Below are 23,320 nucleotides of genomic sequence, written 5' to 3' on the forward strand. Positions count from 1 at the left end.
CTTGGGAAAGTTTTTCTTTCGCATTATTTGAAAATAAATCAGTAGAACTCTCAACACCAACAAACTTTTCAAGTGAATATATATATATTTGTATATATAAGATGAATCAGTCTGTAGTATGGCAAAAAATAAAGATCACTTTTTTTTATAGCACCAGGCGCACTTATTCTAATTCACCCGATGACGCTGATAAGTGTTCATTCTATCAGACAAAAAACACACTTTGTAATTCAGGAGTCGACAAATTAAAAATAAATTAAAAAAAGGAAGAATTGTTGAGAATGGCATATCTAAAAAATTTAACAAAATCTGTGAAAATTTAGAATAAGTCTTCCTAATATATTTCTGTTCAAGGGAGACTGAACGTCCTATTCTAAATTTCGTAAAAATATAACCGATTTTGGATGATTTTTTTTATAAAAACTGGTTTTAGCGAATCTAAACGAATTCTTAATTTTTACTCTTTAGAAATTTTAATTTTGCTAAATATTTTAACAAGATGATTTCTAAAATTTGACTTAAAATTTAATTTAGACATCAATATTTGAAAATGAAAAAACAACGTGCCGATAGTCAGAAGACACAAAAATATATAATAAATATAAGGTCTTTTAAAATCGATTTAGTATTTTCTGAGGCAAAAGCACATAAAAGTGGGTCTTATTAAAATGGACTGGAAAAAATAACCTACCCCTTGTAAGCAATATTTTAGAAACTGCAAACCAAAACATGTCACGCAGTGGGTTTAACGTTTATCTTAATGGGGGAAACAAAATTAGAAATATTTATTAACTTTACGAACAACAAAAGTTTTCGGTATTTTTTTGTCTCTTTTTGACAAATACTTATATTAAATTAGAAAACTTAAATTTCATTTACTTATGTACTGTCCCCCCAGATTACATTTTCTTTAAAATCAATTACTATTTTCGATATTGAAAACTATTAAACTTGTGTTTACGTAAATAACTTAATTTGGAGAACCAAATTAGCATCAATGTCAAAACTTATCCCATTAATATCATATGCCAACCCTTTAAGAGTGATAATGAGATATTCTAGGAATAGTTCGTAAGATACTTTTTTTCCCATTTCTAGAAGAACATTTTACCAAATGAATAAGAATTGGGCACAGCCGTCGCCAAAATTTGATTTTTTAAGACCCATCAATGGGAAATTATTTAAATATTCCTTTCATTTGTTTATTAAATATTGTTTTTGTAACGCAGAAAATCAGTTTCGCCAATGTGCCTATTAGCTAGACACATATGTTAATTTAGATAATCAGCTAAGTAATTCTTAAACAATTCAACCTTTTTCCAATTAAAAATATATATATATGTATAGGGAAGGGGGAAATCATCACCATTTTCCTATCCAACTACCATATTGTCTCGATATTTCAAAAGCAATAACTAATGCACCCATGAGCGAGTGGATGTGATTGCAGCCTGGTGGTGCTGCGAGTTCGATGATGATCCATTCATGGATGCTGAATCGAAATTGAAGTCCAAATTGCCATCAACACTGAGTTCATGGCGAATGACTTGATCCACATCACACTCCAACCCACCAAAAGGTTGCTCGATGTCCAGATCCTGTGGAAAGGAGTTGTACATGGTTAGCACTACATGGTTAGCTGTGTTTACTAGAGATGTAGCAGAAGCTGATGGCTGTTGAAGATGATGTTGCTGCGGTTGCATGTGTTGTTGCTGACTTAACATGTGTTGGTGGTAAGAAGGAGCTGGGTTTTGTGGCGTGCTTGCACATGCAGCAAGCAGTGGTGATAAACGTTCTTCCTTCATTTCTTTGTACAATGACTGCTGTTGGTGTGGCTGTTGCGTTACACTCCGTATTAAAGGATCGACACTGTCTAAAAAGGAAACTTGCCTGTAACTCTGCATTCCATCAAGTTGTGCAGAGGACTGCATTGTCTGCTGCTGCTGGTTGTTTAGACTCTGGAGATTAGTCAAGGTGTATGATCTACCATTGACCGATTCTATCACCTAAAAAGGGGAAAAATGAACATTAAACAAGAAGCAAACTGGACAGTAAAAAAATGTATTTTTTAAAAACATATATTGATATTTAATGTAGATGTTGTGCAATTTTAATTTTTTTTATTTATAACATTAGCACAAATAAGCCATGAAATACACTCCAAATAAATTTTTACATTCGTTTTGGAAACATATTCACAGGCTACTTCAATGACTTTACCATTTGCTTTTCTAACAAAACTCAAGATGTTACTTGTTCACATACAAAATGAGGTCATTTGATCCCATTTAATCGAAATGAAAATTATCTATATAAATGTTTTTTTTATTTTTTAAATAAAAATCATAGTGTAAGGCTGTACATGAATCTCGAATAAGTACAGCCATAGTTATCGAAATAGATAAATTATATTAATTATATATTCACAGTTAGTGAATGTATATTATAACAGTGCATATTTACATAAACTCGCTAAGGATATATTTACATCTCTGCTTATAGGCAATACAGAAAATATCGATTTAAAAATTAGAAACACGATATATTAAAAATATTTTAAAATAAACGCAGATTTTGCTTACCTGTTGTTGAGCAGGAGGCCGTTTTATAGCATTTATTTGATCGGGGCTGACTTGTTGTTGATAAACAGGTGGTCGATAATCCCCAGTGTTTCGATTGAGACTACCATTGCTGCCATAGTGAGGGTTGAAATTCAGTGTGTAACTCCCACCAGATCCAAGTTGCTGAGGAGATGGTCTGCCATTAGATATAGGTTTGACTGCACAATCAGCTAATCTTGAAAAGCTGTCTGCTTCACCACCAGAGCCATTCCGCAATTTCATCGATTCAGTAAGAGATTTCACCAGGTGATCAGTTGTGAATCTGCAATAAAAGCAAAACTATTGAAGAAAACACTGAGCGATACATAGTTTATCACAAAATCTTCTACTTCAAGTACATAATAACTACAATAAAAACAATACTTTTATTATTTTGGTAATTCCGAACAAAATACTAACAGTTATTATTTTATATCATTTTTATACATTTATGAAAAACCATGTATTTAAGAAATAAAATAACTCTTTCGATTATGTTATAAACCAGAATCTCTGATATTAGCCTTACACACACATATATCTTAATAATGAACAATTTTTAACCCATTTCAGATGGAATTTCTATTCTAGATTAAATTAACAGAAAAAAACTGAAAGACGATAGGGATTAAATATTTGTAGATAACTTTTAAAAATAATAATTGCAATTATATAAAAATCAAACCATTATATTCTTAGCCCATATTTGAAATGCAACTGACTACCATGAAACACCAGTTTGTAAATCATTGGGCACGAGAAGAAATCGAAAATACGAAAATATGAATGTTGTAATAAATATAATATCTATTAATTGCAGTATATGAAGTCATTAACATAGAGCCTTTTTCAGAGGATCGAGCAAGATATCTAAGGTTACTCAATAAACACATACGTTTTATATAGCTAAACACAGATTATGCTTTTACTGAGAAATCATTTTACGGACATCTTGAGATACTGGCGACATGAAACGCCTTTCAGACATTTAACAAATGCTACTGAACTTAGTTGGTTAATTTTAAAAGAAAATAATTTCACTTCAAATAATCATATTTTAATCATAACACATATAGAATGGGTTCAGATACCTGTCCATCCCATTGCCTGAAGAAACTGACTGCTGATCGTATCCACCAAGATGCACCATATCAGTATTCCATGACAATGGCTCCAGAGATGGCATGTCACTCTCCTGGATGTCTGATTCTACGGCCGGTATGGGTGAGAGGCGACCACCACATGAGCTGGCGTTGGATGAAGCCCTCGGACGGAAATCAGGACTCAGCTGGAAGCCATGATGGACTGGCGAATCGGGAAATAAATCCTGGCCTTCTGAAACAGATGAGCTGGGACTCGGAGTAGCACCATTTCGTAGAGCTTCAACCTTCTTCTTTACTCGGCCGCGTTTCTTTTCATATTTCTGCGTTTCCATGCTGGTAGCTCTGCGCCGAGCAGCCTTGCCAGGTTTGGCGTCAGGGTTGATCATCCACCATGAGCTTTTGCCAGTGCCTTCGTTTTGGACGCGCATGAAACGGTTATGCAGTGACAGGTTGTGTCGTATGGAATTCTGAAATGAGAAATTTTTTTTTTAGATACATAATCTTTTTTTTACACATTAAAATAAAATTTACAAAAAACAAGTGTTGTATCATGGATCACTTTCGATACATATATGTATTTTTAAGTAAGGAATATTGGTATAAGGTGTTGTTATTCGCCAATTTGGTCAACCTAGATAAAAATCATGAAAACCAGTATTTAATTATTAATGTTTGCATACTTTTATGAGCAATGCAATGTAGCGTTGAAGGAACTATTCAAATATTAAAAAAGCTTATTTCAAACACTTTTTGTTTTCACTTTTTTTCATACTAATCTATGTTTATCGTCATTTTTTTTTTTAATTAGCATATAGCACTAGCTTAAGATGGACAAAAATTTAAAATTCATGAAAAGGTGTCATTTTAACTAACAATAGTAAAAAAAAAAATATAAAAAAAAAAATAAATAAATAAAAAAAACGTTATTACATATGACGACAGAGCCTACGATGAACATTCTTATAAATAACAAAATAACTAATATTATTTTTATTGTTCAGATAATACTTTATTTTCGAATTATTAAGGGACCGAAATTATTAAGGAACCGATAAAAGGAAATATGAATCTAGGATAAAGAAGAAAACGGTATATATCCTAGACATCTGTCCGATATGCGTCAATAAAAATTTAGTGCATAAAGGACGAAATATCTATCAAATAAACGGCAATGCTTAGAAGGAATGGAAAAGCTGGGAATAGAAAAATATCACCTTTTGTCACTCAGAGTTCTATATACTATATAAAATAGTACATAGCAGCACATAGATGATGATATGCTTATTTGTTACAAAATATTGCTTTCGCCGATGAATACATTTCATTCCTTATCTTGCGCAACGCATACGATTTCATGCATTTGGTATGTAAGAGAAGATTACATCGCTTATTTTTTCTTGCTTAATGCGTCATACGCTTTACTTATAATTTTATTGGAATGAAGAAAACAATTTATTCATGTATTAAAAGTTATGAGATTAAATGATGATAAATGAAATTGAAGAACTTGGGAAAAAAGAGATGTGAATTGTATAAGTAGTAATTATATAGAAACATAAGAAAGCTGATATTCCAAGGAAATTCGTTAGTTTGTTTTAAAAATAGACGAAAGCGTTCATTTTTGTCATTTGTAAAATCAAAAAAGACACTTTAGGGGTTAAAATCAAAAATGATACTTTTTTTTTTTTTTTTACAAATAGAGATAAAATAACAAAAACGCTGTCAGAATTTGACGAATCACCATTGAGTATAGCGGGACTTAAAACATGTAAACTAGTTTAACTGTCAGATGAAGAAACGACTTAGCTATTTCTGTAGCAATCAAACGGGTTTTAATGCTTTAAAAAAACTCATAAGAGGATGCTACACAGAGGGAGAACTTTTTAATGGGGATAGGGAGAGTGTAGGTAAATCTAGAGCAAACCATCAATATTTGAATACAGAATTTTTTTTTTTTACACGATATCAAAATAAAAACAAATTATTGTAAGATTACTTTCCCAGAACGTAATTCCCCGAAGAGAATTTGCTGTAAAGGGTTTCTCCTGCGGTATAGAGCGTTTTTAATGATTCGTCAGAGTGTGACTCCTAAGGAGCATATATTACACCATTTTTGACAAGGATTAGAAAGAAAAAAAATGATACATATATGATTAGGGAGCACCCTAAAATGATAGAATATATCGAAGTAAAAAATATGGAAGCTAAAATTTTGAGTAGTAAATGTCAATGGGGTGAATTGTGTAGAGGTTTTTTACAAAGAGACACCCCTTTAAGTATTCGCTTTTGTTTCACTAAAATAAACCCTTGAAGTAAATGATGTATTGGGAGAAGCATCGATCAGGGGGACACAACCTGTTTCGAACAGGTCAGTAATGATCTTATCGCGTGTGGAGTGGACATCGAATCTATTTCACTCCCGCATCCTCTACCCCCTGTTCTATCGACAGAATGGATGCGTGCTTCAAATTTTTCCTGCCGAAAATGCCTATCTCTATTATCTGAAGATTCGGAGAAATGGATAATGTACATGCAAAATTTTAACAGAGGGAGAAGAAATTATTGTAGATGTGGGTCATAAATTTGAAGAGGTAATTCAGCGTCACGCTTCTTCAGATTATGTAACGGAGGTGCAAAAAAAATTTTGGGGCTGTCCGAAAATATTGGTAGATTACGGTCCTGAACTTTGAATAATCGATAATAAAAACGTTGAAACGTTCAGTCAATTAATATTTAATATCTTAGCATTGAATAGCAGATTTATAAAGGATTTGCGGATACCACTGTACAACTTCGTCATTTTGAACCCAACCCAGAAGACATGGATCAAGCGTCACATAGAGAGAAAACCTCTCACAGTTATATCGATATCAAGATGACACTTATCTTTACCGAACTAGACTTATATTCAAATGAAATGACACATCAGAAGTTTTCAGCTAATTTAAAGTCATTGTTAACATTCTAGCCATTAATATAAATTGGAAAAAAACGATTTTTCACAACTATCGATGAAGAACTTATTAACAGAGCAATTTTACAATAAAAGGTTTCTCTTTAGGTCGGCTAGTACAAAAAATAGAATTACTGAATTAGACAGTGATAGTTCACAAGTGGAGCAAGTAGAGATGTTATCGATTAAGTAATTGACATTTTGGAAAGTATTTGCAAGATAAATTATAACTTTGGAATATGTTGAAAAAATAAATGAGTACACCACAATAGGAATAGCGTGATGGTAAATGAAACAGAGGCATGTCATGTTCAATTTTAATTTAGAAGAAAGTATATAGATAATTCGAAATAAAACATCTTCCCAAATACTTAAAGTGTTAACGTCATTGGTTTAAAGAAATAGGCCATGAAAATTTTTTAGACATGCAATATCTAAATTAATGCAACCAAAATAATACTTTTTTTAGATAACACACACATTAATAGGTAGTTAATAACATTTAATGGATAGTACACGTCAACATGTCGTGAATACCGCGAAGACAATTAGTACTTACTGTAGTTTGTTGTACTGACAAAATTTTGTGAACTTAAAGCACGGCACTAAACGACATGGTTTCCGAATTTAAACCAGGCCAAAAAAAGCAGGTAGGTTTTTTTTCTGGTTTATAACACTAAGAAAAAAAAAAAGCTGGCGATTTTTTTTTTTTTTTAAAATGCACTTATAGGGTAAACCAAACAGTGAAGGAACACTACCCAGTGAAGGAACATTTCATATATATTGATTAAAAATAAGAATTTGAAAGTTTTTCTTTGGATTGATTGGTAACAATAGCTTACTGCCAAACAATAGGAAGTCATCTAGCAATGTTTTGGATTACCTGGTCAAATAGACTTCTCTGGAAAAATTTTTGAATTTGTTATTATCTCTGCAACACCTTGTTTCTTTGAAAATGTTATAAGGTGAATGTTTGTATTTATATGTTTGAAGTGGAATTAATTGCATGTAATAGTTTTATTTTTCTCTCTGTGAAAAAGAGAATACAAAATATAGTTATTGAAGTTGCGTTTTATTTTTTTTTACCCATCATGGCATAATAAAGTACTGAGATAAGGGGGTGTTTATTCACTGGATCACCAAACGATGAAAAACCAGTGAAGGAACAATTGTTCCTTTACTGGTTTTTTTTCTAAGTTAATGAAAATAAAAGATAAACTTTAATTAAAGTATGTTAAAAATACGAAAAACAACTTCCAACCAGTGAGGGAACAGGCATGTTCCTTTACTGGGCATAGATTTTCCAGTGAATTAACAGTATGTGTTAATATGTTGACACTTTAATTTTCAATTCATGATTACAAAAAAAAGTTAACATTTTCCAAGTATTTATATGTTATAATTTCAAGAATAGGCTTGTTTTTAAATATTTATATCACTTACAAATTCATAAAGAGCATTAAAAAATAACAAAATTAAGTGTTCCTTTACTGGGTGTTCATTCACTGGTAAGAGCTGTTCCTTCACTGGGTCTTCTTACTACTTGTTATTTGAACCTCCAAAACTTTAAAACAATATTATGTAAGTTCTCTAAAAATTTTTTTACATAATTTGCAATTAGTAACAAGTATGCTGACACTGTCATTTAACCAAAATTACGAATTTTGAAATTAATATGATTTTTTAAAAGGCAAGCGAAGCTTAAGTGTTCCTTCACTGGTTAGCTTACCCTACAACGACTTACTGGATCGTTTATTAAACTATAAGATCAACTCTATGGTTAGTTTACCCTAGATATTTTTGCACTTTGTTGCAGTATTAGACACCTGCTGCATCATATATAACAAAATTTTTAACTACTTTTTTTTACAGAATAGTAATCAATAAATTGAATTTAAATACACATATGTTAATAGTGAATAAGATAGAAATTTAAAAAAAATAAAGCCGACTTTTAAAAATAAAAGTAGGTCTTTTTAATAAAATTAGACTTCTTCAGCCCTACTAGACGACCCTTAAGAAAGTATTTACATAAGCGGGATTTTATTCTAAAATCTAGTAAACAATATAATAATCCCAACAAAAACCACGCATATTGCAATAACTACTATTGCAACGCAATTATAATACTCAAAATTTTGCACTCATTTAACTTTATGAATGAACTTCTTTGATGAAAAAATTTTGCCTCTTAACTTCCATGAAGTTGTAAATTTCATTTTATCAATGAAGTTTAATGTTAAATTTAGTACGTTGTTAAAAAAAAAGCTTATGGGTAAAAAACATATTTTAATTCATCTAAATTAAAGGCAAAAACAAACTATAGAATGAACATAAACACCAGGAAGCAATTCGTAAAACATAGTTCTTAGCTGAAAACCGATACGATTATTATTGGCAATGTTAATACCGCGCTTGACTACAATAATAGAGCTATCGTTATTCAGAGCAACGGATATTACCTGCGATAATATTTTAGTAATTATCGACATGATATTATCATGATTATCGATAAATATCACGATAAATACGGTCGGCTCTTGCATGATGATACTAGGAGAAAATCTTTTTAGTGATTCCAAGTACAAGGACATGGTGAGTTAGCTCTGCTTTGCATAGGTGCGATTAATTGAAAAATAAAATGTCATATATCGATATTTTCTGACAATGTATCACGATACATTTGCAATAAATTTCAATATTGCACAAAGTACAAAAAAATAAAATATTTCCTTCAATATAAAGATGACAGAAGGAAGAGAAGTAAAAGTGATATCTATGACGTGCTGTAGGATAAAAACGACGACTTACTTTAAAGTACTCAAAAGAACTTATTTTAGGTCATTCGGTGACCCAATTGAGTGAGGGCCATGGAGATTCGACAGAATGTCAAGGTAGAAGTCACTGTTACAAGAACAGCCCCTTTTTTATATCCTTCATTGGAATCGGTAGAGATTACTCCTTAAAAAAATAGCAACGGAGGATGTGCATTAGCAATTCTAACATGCACAACGATTTGGGCAGTTGAAGGAAACGATAATTTGGTAATAATAAAAAACAAAAAGAAAACGTTAATAGAATGTTAATATGCGATATTTTTCGTACACTTTGTGACAACGAAGTTTAGTAGAATTAATATAATACGTAGAATGAAGGGTGACTGAAATTTTTTTCAACATATGTATATTCTTTGCCCCAGCAGCGCGATTTGATTTATTTTTCATACTTAAAAGATTTATTTATTTATTTTTTTGTGAAAAAAAGAAGTTATTTTTGTTGGTGAAAAGATGATGATACTTGGAGTAAGAGCCGTGATGGGTTCAGGAGGTAGAGCGTTCGCCTTCCCATGAGGTGAACCGGGTTCGAATCCCAGCGATGGCTGGTCGATACAAATTCCGCACCCGGCTTGCACCTACCACAGTGCTGACGTAAAATATCCTCAGTGGTAGACGGATCATGGGTTAGAGTCCCATCAAAAAGTCCTCCACGAAGACAAATTTCTCACAATATTTAATCCAGGAATTCCCTTGTCTTCTGGATTGGGTTCAAAATTACAAGGCTACGTAGTTGAACATAAGCAGTTGTACACCCAAAAAATTGGATCTGCTGCTCAACGACGGTTATAAAATATAAAATAAGATAAACTTGAAGTAAATCTAAGAACATAGAAACACACCTCTAAGAAAAATTATTTAAACATAAGAGCTATGTGCTTGTTAACTTTGCAACAAAAAGAGTATCAAATTGGATCCTGTTTTTGTTAAGTTTATCTTTAGTATCGCGCATAGAAAATAAAAAAAAAATTAATTTGCACGATAAAATGGTTAAAATTTTACATTAACATCGAAACATGTATGGATGGTGTTATGGTTCACACAAAATCAGTTTAATTTTAAATAAAAAGTAAATCATAAAAATGTCTAAAAATGCAAAAAATATCTAAATTAATTAAAAATATATATACTAATGCAAGTGAGATACTACCTGGACGGCTTACATAACATTTACCTTTAATTAAGTAAGCATAAAATAAATGAACTAACATAAAATACTCGAGTTAGGATCAAAAGGTATACGAATTTACGGAATTGAAAATTATTAAAACAATGCTGATTAAAATAATTTCCTTATATACTAAATTACCTTTATAATACACACTTTTATACAATTTTTTAACTAAATATTATCTTTTAAAATTATTTATATATTAAAAAAATACTAGTGTCGGGTCTTCTTTTTTTTTTTTTTTTTTTTTGTCTTTTCAAATTCTACTTAGGGAGAAGTTTACTGCATATATTTGTTCCTTCATCTTCATGTAACACAATATTTTATAGATTTTTTTTTCTATAAACATGTGGTTTAAACTTTTTATATTTATCAAAATTATGATTCTCTGTTATTTATTTCTGAAAATTGCATATAGTTATCTGTATTAGATATTTTCTTACAGATTTGCAAAGTACCGTCATTTTTTGATCATTTCCCTACATTTTAAAGGAGTACTGTCCCCTTAAAACAACTAACACTAAAAAAAAAAAAAAAAAAAAAAAAAAAAGATAAAGACTATTAACGTTTTTATATTTTAATAAACATTACTCTCTACTACAACTATTATGGTTAAATCATGAAGTAAATTATTAGTTTAAACATTCAGAATGAAATACTATGTCAAATCATTAAAACGCAATTTCCAAAATGGGTATTAGAACTAGTTTTTACACAAATAAGTATGATCAGTTGCAATTTTAACCATTTAGCAGAGTCGGTTGAAAGCTGATCAGGCAAAACAATTGTTGTCGCATGGAGCAAGCTAGTCTCAACACTCTCTTTCGATTATATAATATCTAGTAGTTATGTTCCCACGGTAATAAAAAAAAAACACAATGACACTTTCCGAGTAATTTGATACGGCTCAACAAATTACCTGAGAGCTAATTTCTTCCTCCGTAAGAAAAAAAAAATCTATTATTTGTAGTTATTTTAATATGAGGAAAAACAAAACGTAACGTCAATTTTGTCGCCTAAGGAAGCAGAGGTTTTAAACAAATACTATATTAATAAGTCAAATGGTTTACTTCATAATTCAAAAGTAATACCATTCAACATTTTGTTGTTATATTATCGATTGAAAAAGATACGTATTTCTTACACAATTACATAAAGAGTTTTAAATCAATTTGATATCTCTGTAAAAACAAATTTACTATATTTTTCAAGTCAAGGTTAATGCGCAGGGGTCTGTCTAGGTTTTTCTGAGAGGTACCAATTTTGTAAAAATTTAGACATAATTTGTGAAAAATTAAAAATTATATTTAAAAATCAACACAAATATATGGATTTATCGTTTCTTAAGGGATGCAAAAATAAAATTGTAAGAAAAAGTATTTTGTGAAACTACCGTTTTTCCTAAAATTGAATTTGTGACAATAACACTAAACGGTAGTAAATTCGGCCTGGACAGACCCCTGAATGGATTTCATTATTGTTTCACAAGTTGCTAAGAATATTGAAAAACTTGGAAGAAATTGAATCCACTCAATACCAGAATTGTATAAAACCAAAAGCTTTCACATATGATAATAAAAATCCTAATAAAATCGATTTAAAATATTCTGACATATTTTTGATGATGATTTCTGATATTTGATGATGATGATGATTGATAATTGCGCCGAAAAATAAAATTTTTCTCAGAGACTTAGGCATTTGCATTAAAATTTAAAATTGAGTCCACATTAAATCAAGTCAAAAGCATAAACTGACAAATTAGGGATGTAATGAATAGTGATTGAATAGCCCAAAAAATCAGCCGAATAGTAAAATTTTTTTAAAAAATTAAATAATTTAACAAGTATTTTGTATACAGAAATAAGTTTTGTCCTTATTGAAATGTTTAAGATAAGAAAGATAATTAGATATATATTAAGATAATTGGAAATATTTAAGATAAAAAAAAACTGACTAACAGCTATTTAAAAAAAAAAAAAACTGAAGTTGAAAAAAAAATAAATATGAAGAAAATTATCCCTAAAACATTAAAAGAGATAACATGTCTATCAGAAACGCTTTTAAAAATGCAGCGGTATCATAAAAACGCCTCTAAAAATACAAAAGCAATACAGAAAAGAAAAAGAAAAAACGATCTTAATTTTTGAAAGAAATTTTAAAATTAAATATTACAGTTTTCCAATTACCGTATTTTGAAGAAAAGGTGAAATTAAAGTCCAATAGAAACTCTCTTAATTGCGGCGTCACAATAAAAATGTCTATAAAAAACATAATTAAGTTTTTTGAAAAAGAAAAACTAGACCGAAACCAAAACAAAAATCGTTCTTAATTTTTAAAATAAAGATTTAAAGCTAAAAATCTTAATTTAAATCTTTCACATTTTCGAATTTGTAGAAAAAAAGTGATCTTAAAAGAATAATGTTCATTAGAAACGCTCTTTAAAAAATGCGTCATAATAAAACCACTGATATAAAGAAAAGTTAATTAAAAAAATATCAAAAGAGAAGCAGAAAAAAAAAATTGTTCTTTGTTTTGAAATATAACTTTAATGTTGAGATTCATAATTTTCTATGTTACTAGTAGCCTTAAGTACATGAAAAAAGTGACAATAAAAGAATATTATTCTAAGTCTATTAGAATCGCACCATTAACACGCAAAAATGAAAAGAGATGAAATTGACTGGCCAATTTAATAAATAAGAAAAAAAATTAGCATTAGAAAACTTATGGTTCTGTATAAAGTAATCTAGTTTCAGGTCTTCAAACTTCGCTTTTCCATTTGTCTTTTAGAACATAAATTAACAAGTTTTAGTACTTAAAAATAAATAATAATTTTAGATTATTTTTGTTAAATCTATTAAAATCAAAAAAAAAAAGTTTGTAAAAAAATATTTCTCCAAATAATACTTTGCCGAATATTCGGCCGAACATTTGACCCACCGAATATTCGGCGAAAGGGTCGAATACCGAATAATTGCCGAATATTAGTTGCATCTCTAAAACATATAAGTCTCAACTTTGAAATTTAATAAATATCATCAACTGCTGAAAATTTCACTGAAAATATGTCTTGTGTTTAAAAAAAAAAGTGAATTTTCACCGAATCAACATTTTTGTATTCACAGATAATGCTTGATCTTGTAAAAGTCGTTAAAAATAAGAATATTTCAAGAACCTAAAAGGCTTTAAAAAAATTAAGATTTAAAAATAATATTTTTTTCTTCCTAAGCCTAAAATTAGGTACTTATTAAAAAACCCGTGCGAGACCTGATGAGTTTAAAATCAAAAAGAAAATAGCAAATATATAACACAACATTATTACCATAGTAGTTTTAAACTATAATAACATTGGGGAAATATCGAGTATTTAAATGATAATTTAGAAACGCATTTCTTTATAAGTTTTTGAAATGTAAATTTATTTTTTGTAAATATTTGGGGACGACTCGAAAATTTCCCAACCATCGTTCATCGCCCTGCAACAGCTTAACTCTCTGTAATTAATGAATACCTTCAAGAAAAACTTTGTGTAAATTTTTTTTTTAATGTAATAGTTACTGAAGAACAATGATGAAGTTTCTCGCTACTCGCAGATGTTAAAAATAATGCAGTTTTTGTTGTATGTATGTAGTTAGGAAAGGGAACCTTTTCAAGAAAGATGTCTATTTATGGAGTTCCGGAGACGAGCGTGTGACGCCCAAGCACCGTGGAAAGTGCTATTTAGAGTCTCCTGGCCTCGGTCTATATATTGCATATTTAACATCTATGCAATAAAATACAGATAAATATTTCAGCTCATTTAGTTGTAGGACAGTAGTATAAAATAAAAGATATTGTAATAAATAGCACGATTATCGATCACACTTAACTGATAATGGATTATTCCGAGTAAAAAATACAATTTAGGGAAAACAAATTGTAGGAATGTCTTAACTTTCACGAATTGCCCCCAAACATTGGTACAAACAACATTATTGGTGCAAATATAGATCCTAGACCAGCAATTAATGAAGTGGAGAATCTTTAATCCAACTTTAAGTAGCTATGTAACACTAATAGTCCTAATTATAACACTGGGAAAAAAATTATTTGTTGCATTTATATAAATACTTTATTTTGCCTAATTTGGATGTGGGGATTTTAAATCTGATATTAGTTTGCTCTTAAATCTACATATTTTTTTAAAATGACATTTCTAGGCTATTTTTCGTCGAAATTTATAAGTTTAAAAGCGTAATATATAACAGGGGGTCAAGTTAATGTTGCTACACAATTTATATGGCGTTAAGGTACATCATCAAGATTAAAATTGCATAGGAACCCATACCCGGAAATGTCACTGTTATAGAACACGAAGACAAAAGTAGTCTAAAAATGTCCTTAAAATTGTTCCTTTTTGTAATAAATTAATTTTAGATAAAGATTATGCAAGCCAAATCAAATTTGCTATTTATAGAAAATGTAACAACGTAAAATATTTTAAATTAAAAATTCGTAGAATTATTGTATTTCAACTTGATTAATGTGCCCCTTCTAAAATAGAACAACCCGTTTATTCGACTTCAGTTAAATAGCACCAATGATTATTTAATTAAGAGGGGCAAGCTGTACGTGCCTGATATGAGTTTAACGTAAGATACATTAATATAATTATTTCGTTATGCATCATTTAAATTTACGATACTATTAAAGCAATATCAGTTAATTTAGCGCTATTCTAAATAGTAATCCTTGTGGTAATTAGTGAGCAATAATATTTTCATTATCTAATTCTAAAAACTATTTTAATGATGAATTTTCAATAAACAACATTTAATGAAATGTTTCAAAATATATTGGTTATTAAAACACATGCATATTTAATAACTATATAAATAATATTTAATGACATATATAAACTCTTATTAGTTTAGCAAACTTAAAAAAAGGGAAATTGATTTGAATTAAAGACTTTTTCATATTCAGAACTGCTTAACGCTAAAACGAATGGAAGTCATTAATTTATGCAAATTTTATGGCATTTAAGTCAATCAATTAGCTAAGATCATATTAGCCAAAAAATAAGTTTCTATCCATGCTTGTTCCACCGTTATTTTTTATAAAAAAAAATTTTCGGAAAAAAAAGACAATAATTTGAATAATGGAAAAAGAATTAAAATAATAGGAAACCAACAGTAAGAAGAAAAAAATTGAAATAAAAATATTAAAATGAGAAAAAGTTATCAACCATTCCAATTAGTAACACAAAGAAATAATTAAACATATTTTTTAAATTCAAACTTTTTTCTTTTTTTTTTAAAGCTGAATTTTGTAAAAAGGATTAGAAAAGTAAACAAACACTTACGAAATGTTCTAAACATTAAATTATCTTTAACAAAACAATTTTAAACAGTTTAAATTAATAAATAAAAGCACTCAAAAATTCCTCTCCAAGTACTAGTTCATTTTAGTTATTTTTTAATGGAACAAGGGAAAAAAAATCACCGCGGTTCCCTTTTCTATAAATACATTCCCGAGAGCGTGAAAAATATAATGAAAAATTCCACGATGCATGGAAACAAAAAAGAAAATCGGGAACGCCAAAAGAAAAAAAAGTACTATAATAGAGAGGGATTCCCCAGACATGCTCAATACCTTAGATGGGCCTCATTTTGCGCAGACTCTATTATTTTAGAATGGCCTAGTCTCATATGGCCTTGCCCTTGGAATAGATTTAGCAGGTGGGGGCGCAATGGCCTTCAAGGGGCGCTATTCGGGGCTCGAAAATATTTTACTACGTGCGTGAATTCGTAGTACTACATGCCACTATCATTTTTTTTTTTTCTCTCTCCTCGGATCCCTTGTGATTGAATGAATACAAATGCTTTCACTGCCTTTTCCGGGTTGCGTGAGAATATGACGTCACTGGAGATGGGACTATTATTACAGCAAGTGCAAAAGTCGATTCAGGATGGTACTTAACTACTGTATTAAATTTCATTATTTTACTACTTAATGAAATTTCACTGATTAATTCGAAATGTAACATTTTAGAAAAACTAAAACAATATTATGATTGTCAATATACAAAAGTTGAAAATCATAATTTATAACTGTATGGACACGTGCCTTTACTTTGGAGAACTATTGGAGGAATAGCTAAAAATTACAAATTATATATTTAAAAAATAGAAGTACGAAAAATTTAAATTTGGAAATGAGTTTTAATTGTATTCGCTTTTACTTTCTTCATTCACATTTCAGGTGATCAAAATTTTTTTTTTAAAAAATAAGAAATATTTCAATCGAACTTAAAAATAAACGTTATGACCGAGAACTCAATACCTTGCACCCATTTTTCGTTGTATTTCTTAATTCATAGTGCAAATCGATGCGTTACATTACGCCAAATGTTTTTGACGAAACTCGTATCCACAAATAAGCGATAATAATTCCCTTAAATTGACGAACTGTTTGCTTAGAGCATTTCTAGGAAACGGTTTTATTAATAAAGAAAAAAAAATTGGAATGATGAGTATACATTTTTTGCAGCATTCCATCAATATTATTATTAATTTGTTTTTTTTAACTTTCAATCGAAAAAAAAAACTGACAAATACAATTTTCAAAATGTATACGAAAAAAACCGATAGTGACTCTTCGTCGAAAAATTTCGACGTGAAATTCCTTCTCTAATAATAGTAAAGATACGATATATTTTTCACAATTATTAAATCGATTCATAATATAAATGATCCTACATCACGTCAATCCCTTTCTAAAAAAAAAGGTGCTAGAGTGAAAAACCGATTGCGCGACACGCGCGTCGACAGATCGCATTAAAACATAAATGCTCTGAAAGTCAATGGGCGCTTATGACCTACATTTTATCACCACGTGTGTTGAAAGATTGCTTCCAATATAAAAGAAGCAAAGGTAGAGAGAGAGAGAATCCCCCCTTCCCCCTCTTCTTCTAATGTCATCCACAAATGCTTCCTGCCGTGATTGTGTTATTGACCCACCTCTTTCGTTACTGGGTTCTGTTTTAGAGACAGAAACGTGCACATTTTTTTATCACAGGCTACAGGTTTCTTATTTGGATGGAGGGGAATTTTGCTCTGTTTGGGTTGACTGAACAGAAGATAGTGTTGAGGTGACTTCACTCTTCCAGCTTAGGTTCTTAAAGGATAAAAAAAATCAGGAAAGTCTGCTAAGAACAGGAAACTTATTTTGTGATCAACCACCACACACTTTTTCTTTTTTTTGTCGGTTGAATAATAAAATTCAAATTTATCCATGTTTTAAAGTGGCAACGAATTATTTTAGCAGGGAAAAACTTCGGAAATTTCTAATTTTATCTAATTATTAAAGAAATGAGGAGATATTTCCCAAGCAAATTAATTTTAAGGAGAAAATGCTTTTTTAACGAAACAATAGAAGGAAAAATATCTGAAATAGATATTCATTAAACAGCTAGTGGGCAGTAAATATTTATTTTTCAAAAGCTATTGAAAAATAAAAGGAAGAAAGAAAGAAGAGTAAAACACGGCTTCTGAGTTTTTGTTCGATTAAGCTGTTCTTGAAAGCACCTGAAGGTTAACAAACACGCAATTATAAATCAGAAAAGAAAACAAAATTTACTACAACCAACGCTTGAAATTTCAATAAAAAAAGTTAATAATAAACGTCGATAATACAGCTTTGCTAATTCTCTAAATATTGCGAGCATATAATTGGTGTTCAGTGTTAGAGAGAGTATTGTGTTGCAGCGCCCCCTAGAGAGAAATTAATTAGTGTGGAACGAGAGGCAGTGTGCCTATGTGAGTGTTATGTGTAAGGAGTGAAACAATCTCCGAAAAATAAAAGTGATGATAATTTAAAGTTCCAGTCATCTTTTTTGTGTTGTGAATGTTTAGAGAACTAGCGTATAAACATGGTCCGTCGATGCCACAGATGGCTGGGACCGAAGAAAAGAAATTTTAAAAAAAAATGTGTATAGTGCACGAGTTCGAGTTTCAATTTCACGGAGATTCTATTGTTATTGTTACTTGGTGAGAGGTTAGTGACATATTTTTAGTGATATTAATATTTAATCTAGTGTTTTGAAGCGTTATTATGAAATTTATTGTGATTACGTGTTTTATGAAATTTATTGTGATTAAGATAAATTTATTCTGTGAAAATGAGTATTACTAAATTTAAAAAAGATGAGTTAAAGGCTATTGCCGAGGAGTTAAAATTACCAATACCTGATAATGCTAAAATTTTAGAGTTAAGAAAGTTAATTCTAGAAAGTGAGATTTATAACAGTGATAAAGAATCGTATCAGACTGTTGTTGATTGTGTATTAGAGGAAATAAAAGAAAACGAAAATAAGCTTAAGCAGGAGAGAGTAGAAAACGAAAACAAATTAGAAATCGAGAAAATAAAATTGTTACAGTTAGAAAAAGAATTAGAAATAGCTAAATTACGTGAAATCGAAAGCGAATCTAGACTTTCAAATAATGAAATTCAAACCATTTCAAACGAGTGTGATGTTGAAAGTTTAATTAAGAGTGTCAAAACGTTAACTATTCCAGTACCCGTAAGAGCAGAATCCTTTAATTTGTTTTTTCAGTCAATTGAAAAGGCGTTTAAAACCAAAAACGTACCCGATAAATTAAAACCCGAAATTCTTTTGAATATTCTTGGAGAAAAAGCGTGTAATTTAATGGTTTATCTTAGTGAAGAAGATTTGATTGACTATCATAAACTAAAAGCTATTGTGTTGAAAGAATTTCAACCTACACCCAATGAATGTTTAAGTCACTTTAAAAGAGCACAAAAATTACCTAATGAAAGTTATGTACAGTTCGCGTCCAGATTGAGTGCAAATTTCGAATATTATTGCCAATTGCGAGAAGTAAGAGACTTTAAATCAGTTTGCGAATTAATTGTGTCGGATAAAATCATTGAGACATTGGATAGAGAATTAACTACGCATATCGGCATTAAGCAAGGAGAAACATGGTATAAACCACATGAATTAGGCCGTGAGTGCGATATTTTCATATCATCAAAGGGAAAAATTAAAGCGGAACAAAGTTTATTTCCTAAATATAAATCTAAATATGAATCGCAACGTCATGATGGCAATAATCGAAATAATTTTCAGGGGTCAAAAATTACTTCTAATGTCTATCTTTCTTCCGTCAAAAGTGTTAAATGTTTTTGTTGTAATTCAAAAGAACCCCACCCATTGTATTTGTGCCCTGTTTTCAAATCTATAAATGTTAACGAAAGAGTAAATATTTTAAAGACTAATAATTTGTGTTATAAGTGTTTGCGCTCAGATTGCAATGTTAAAAAATGTAAAGTAAAGAATTGTTTTTGTGGGAAACCGCATAATCGTTTAATTCATTTTCCTAAATTAGAAAATTATAATTCTTTCACCCAGGCACCAACTGTCACAGGAGCTGCTGCTGATTCATCATTAAATCCTCAAGCGCAGATCTTCGTTAGGCAGGGAGGGTCGAAAAATGATAATACTGCTTTCCCCCAAATTGAGAATGAGAGAAATTCAGCAGTTGTGGCTACGAGCTTTTTACAAAACAAAACTAAGACAGTTCTATTGAGTACCGCGCGTTGTTTTATTCGAGACAGATATGGCGCCATACATGAAATTAGATGCCTGTTAGATGGGGGAAGTGAATCGCATTTCATAACAAAGGATTGTGCGGATAGATTACAGTTGAAAAATGAAAAAATAAATTTACTTGTATCTTGTTTAAATGATTCCTCAATAACTATTAATGGGTGTGTTACGACTACAATAAATAACAAGAATATGAGTTTTAAAAAAGAGCTTAATCTGTTAGTCGTAAAGAAAATAACTGATTTAATTCCGTCTAGAAAAATTAATATTTCAGTCGATTTACCTAACGAAATAAAACTAGCTGATCACACATTTAACATTCCCGGTGAAATTGATATTTTATTAGGCGCTGAAATATTTTATGAATTACTTAGACCAGGTCAAATTTATATTGGAGATTCTCGAATACTTTTTCAAAATACAGTGTTCGGATATGTCGCTGGCGGAAATGTCGATGAGATGAGGGATAACAAAATTCATTGTGGGTTAATACGAGATAGTGATTTAAATATTACATTAAAGAGTTTTTGGGAGTTGGAATCTATTGGTATCGAGGATAAGGGTATTAGTAGTGAGGAGGATATAAATTTGGAAATGTTTAAGGAAAGTGTAAGTTTTAAAAATGATAGGTATGAGGTTGAACTTCCGTGGAAAAGAAATAGTAGTGAGTTGAGTGATAATTTCAATTTAGCGAAAAAACGACTCGGAAGTCTTATGAGAAAAATGCAAAGTGATAAAGTTTTATATTCTGAGTATCGTAAGGTTTTAAATGGTTACCTAGATGAGGGAATAATTGAGAAGGTAACAAGTCCCTTTTTTACCACAAATAACCCAGTATTTTATCTTCCTCACCAAGTGATAATAAAAAATGAATCTCTCACAACAAAACTACGAATAGTGTTCGACGCCAGTGCACACGAAGTAGGACAGTTATCATTAAACGACTGTTTGTATCAAGGGATAAATTTAAACCCAAACATTTTTGACTTGCTAATATCTTTTCGTCTAAACAAAATTGCTGTTTTAGCTGACGTCGAAAAAGCGTTTTTACAAATTTCCTTGGCTCAAAAAGATAAGGACGTTGTGCGATTCTTAGTGGTTAATGATGGAAAACAAGAAGTATTCAGATTTAATCGTGTGTTGTTTGGACTCAACGTGTCTCCATTTTTATTAGCAGCAACTATAAAGATTCATATTGAGAAGTATGCAGAACAATATCCCAATACCGTACAGACACTCAATGAAAGTGTTTACGTCGATGATCTCATTTCTGGAGAAGATACTGTGGAATCAGCATTTGACTTGTCGAAGACTGCTGCAAAAATTATGAGTGATGCAGGGATGAACTTACGAAAATGGATAACAAATGACTGTGATTTGATGAAACTGTGGCGTTTAGAAAAATTTGACCATTTAGACATAAACGATCTCGATGACCAGTTACATCGTGTTTTGGGACTGTTGTGGAGTCCTCAAGATGATTATTTAAGCCTTGGTTTAAAGGGTCTTTTAGACTTTCTTCAGGAAAGGAAAAATACAAAACGCTACTTGTTGATGGCAGCGGGCAGAATATTTGATCCAATTGGATTTGTGAGTCCTTTCACCATAAGATTTAAAATTTTGTTTCAAGAGATCTGGCAACAAAAATTAGACTGGGACGAAGAGCTACTGCCAGATGTTAGTGAGAAATTTGAACAATGGTGTTCAGAAGTGCATTCCTTAAGTAAACTTCACATTTCTCGATATCTTATGAAGTGTGATGATGAGAATTTTCTAGAATGTGAACTACATACGTTTTCCGATGCTTCCATTAAGGCGTATGGAGCAGCTACATATATAAGACTGAAAACTCCCCAGAAAATCTTTGTTCATCTTGTGAGTTCCAAGAGTCGTGTGGCGCCGCTAAAACCATTAACTCTTCCACGTTTGGAACTAATGGGAGCTTTACTTTCTGCGAGATTGGCTAGAGAAGTCTCACGGGTCCTCAGCAAGAAAATATCACCGACCAACTACTTTTGGACTGATTCGACTATAGCCCTGTGTTGGATCCAAGGTCCTAGCAACAGATGGAAGGTCTTCGTCGCTAATCGTGTGAAAGAGATACAATCTTTGACAAACAAAGATTCTTGGAATCATTGTCCTGGAAAGGACAATCCTTCTGATCTTCTAACGAGAGGTATCAACGCCGACTTACTGTTGAACTGTGAAAAGTGGTGGCATGGGCCGCACTTTCTTCATGAACAAAATATTGTCTTTAAAGGTGACATTGTGGTACCTAGTGACAGCAATGAATACGATGAAGAACTAAAACAATCCGAACGAAAAACTCTGACTATGACTTTGGACAATAACTTTTTGAACAAGATCCTTTCTTTGCATAATAACTTTCGTAAAATTGTATGTGTTTTGAGTTATCTTTACAGGTTCATCGAAAATTGTAGGAATCCATTATACAGAGATATTGGACCATTAAAGATCTGTGAAATCCAACGTGCGGAAACAACACTTTTAAGGCTGGTACAACAAGTGGAATTTTACTCGGAAGTGAAGGACTTGTCCAGTAAGGGTATGGTTAACCCAAAAAGTAAGATTAAAAATCTTTCACCTTTCTTAGATACTGAGGGTGTCTTACGTGTAGGAGGTAGACTGGTACACAGTAATTTGAGTTTTGACAAAAAACACCAGATTATTCTTCCTAACAATCATAGATTGACCAATTTAATTCTTGAAATGACCCACAAAAGACAATTGCATGTTGGTCCGCAAACTTTGTTATCTATTGTTAGACAAAAATACTGGCCGTTAAACGGTCGCAATATGTGTAGAAAATTAGTTCATAATTGTGTAGATTGCTTTAAGGCTAACCCTGTTACTTGTTCACAAATTATGGGTCAACTGCCAACCGAGAGAGTTTCTCAGAGTTTTCCCTTTAACTATGTCGGATTAGATTTTTGTGGACATTTCTGGATTAAATATCCAAATCAAAGGAAAGGAATTTTAAACAAAGTATATGTGTGTGTATTTGTGTGCATGGTCACTAAAG

The 23,320-nt window shown here is 30.9% G+C and overlaps 1 protein-coding gene across 1 annotated transcript in view; it reads right to left on the reverse strand.

The window, feature by feature from the left end:
- Window positions 1-454: 454 nt before the first annotated feature.
- The window catches only part of LOC107449813 (forkhead box protein O3), a 116,581-nt gene continuing 93,715 nt past the window's right edge, over window positions 455-23,320 (reverse strand). The window contains exons 2-4 of the mRNA XM_016065471.4: window positions 3,692-4,170; window positions 2,583-2,883; window positions 455-2,006 (exon numbers count right to left, since the gene is read on the reverse strand). Coding sequence (XP_015920957.1) covers window positions 1,416-2,006; window positions 2,583-2,883; window positions 3,692-4,170 — 1,371 coding nt within the window. The 3' untranslated portion in view covers window positions 455-1,415. The remainder of the gene's footprint in view (window positions 2,007-2,582; window positions 2,884-3,691; window positions 4,171-23,320) is intronic.

This window comes from Parasteatoda tepidariorum, chromosome 6, assembly GCF_982258835.1.
Source record: "Parasteatoda tepidariorum strain Cologne lab strain chromosome 6, Ptep-v5.0, whole genome shotgun sequence".
Classification (NCBI taxonomy): domain Eukaryota; kingdom Metazoa; phylum Arthropoda; class Arachnida; order Araneae; family Theridiidae; genus Parasteatoda; species Parasteatoda tepidariorum.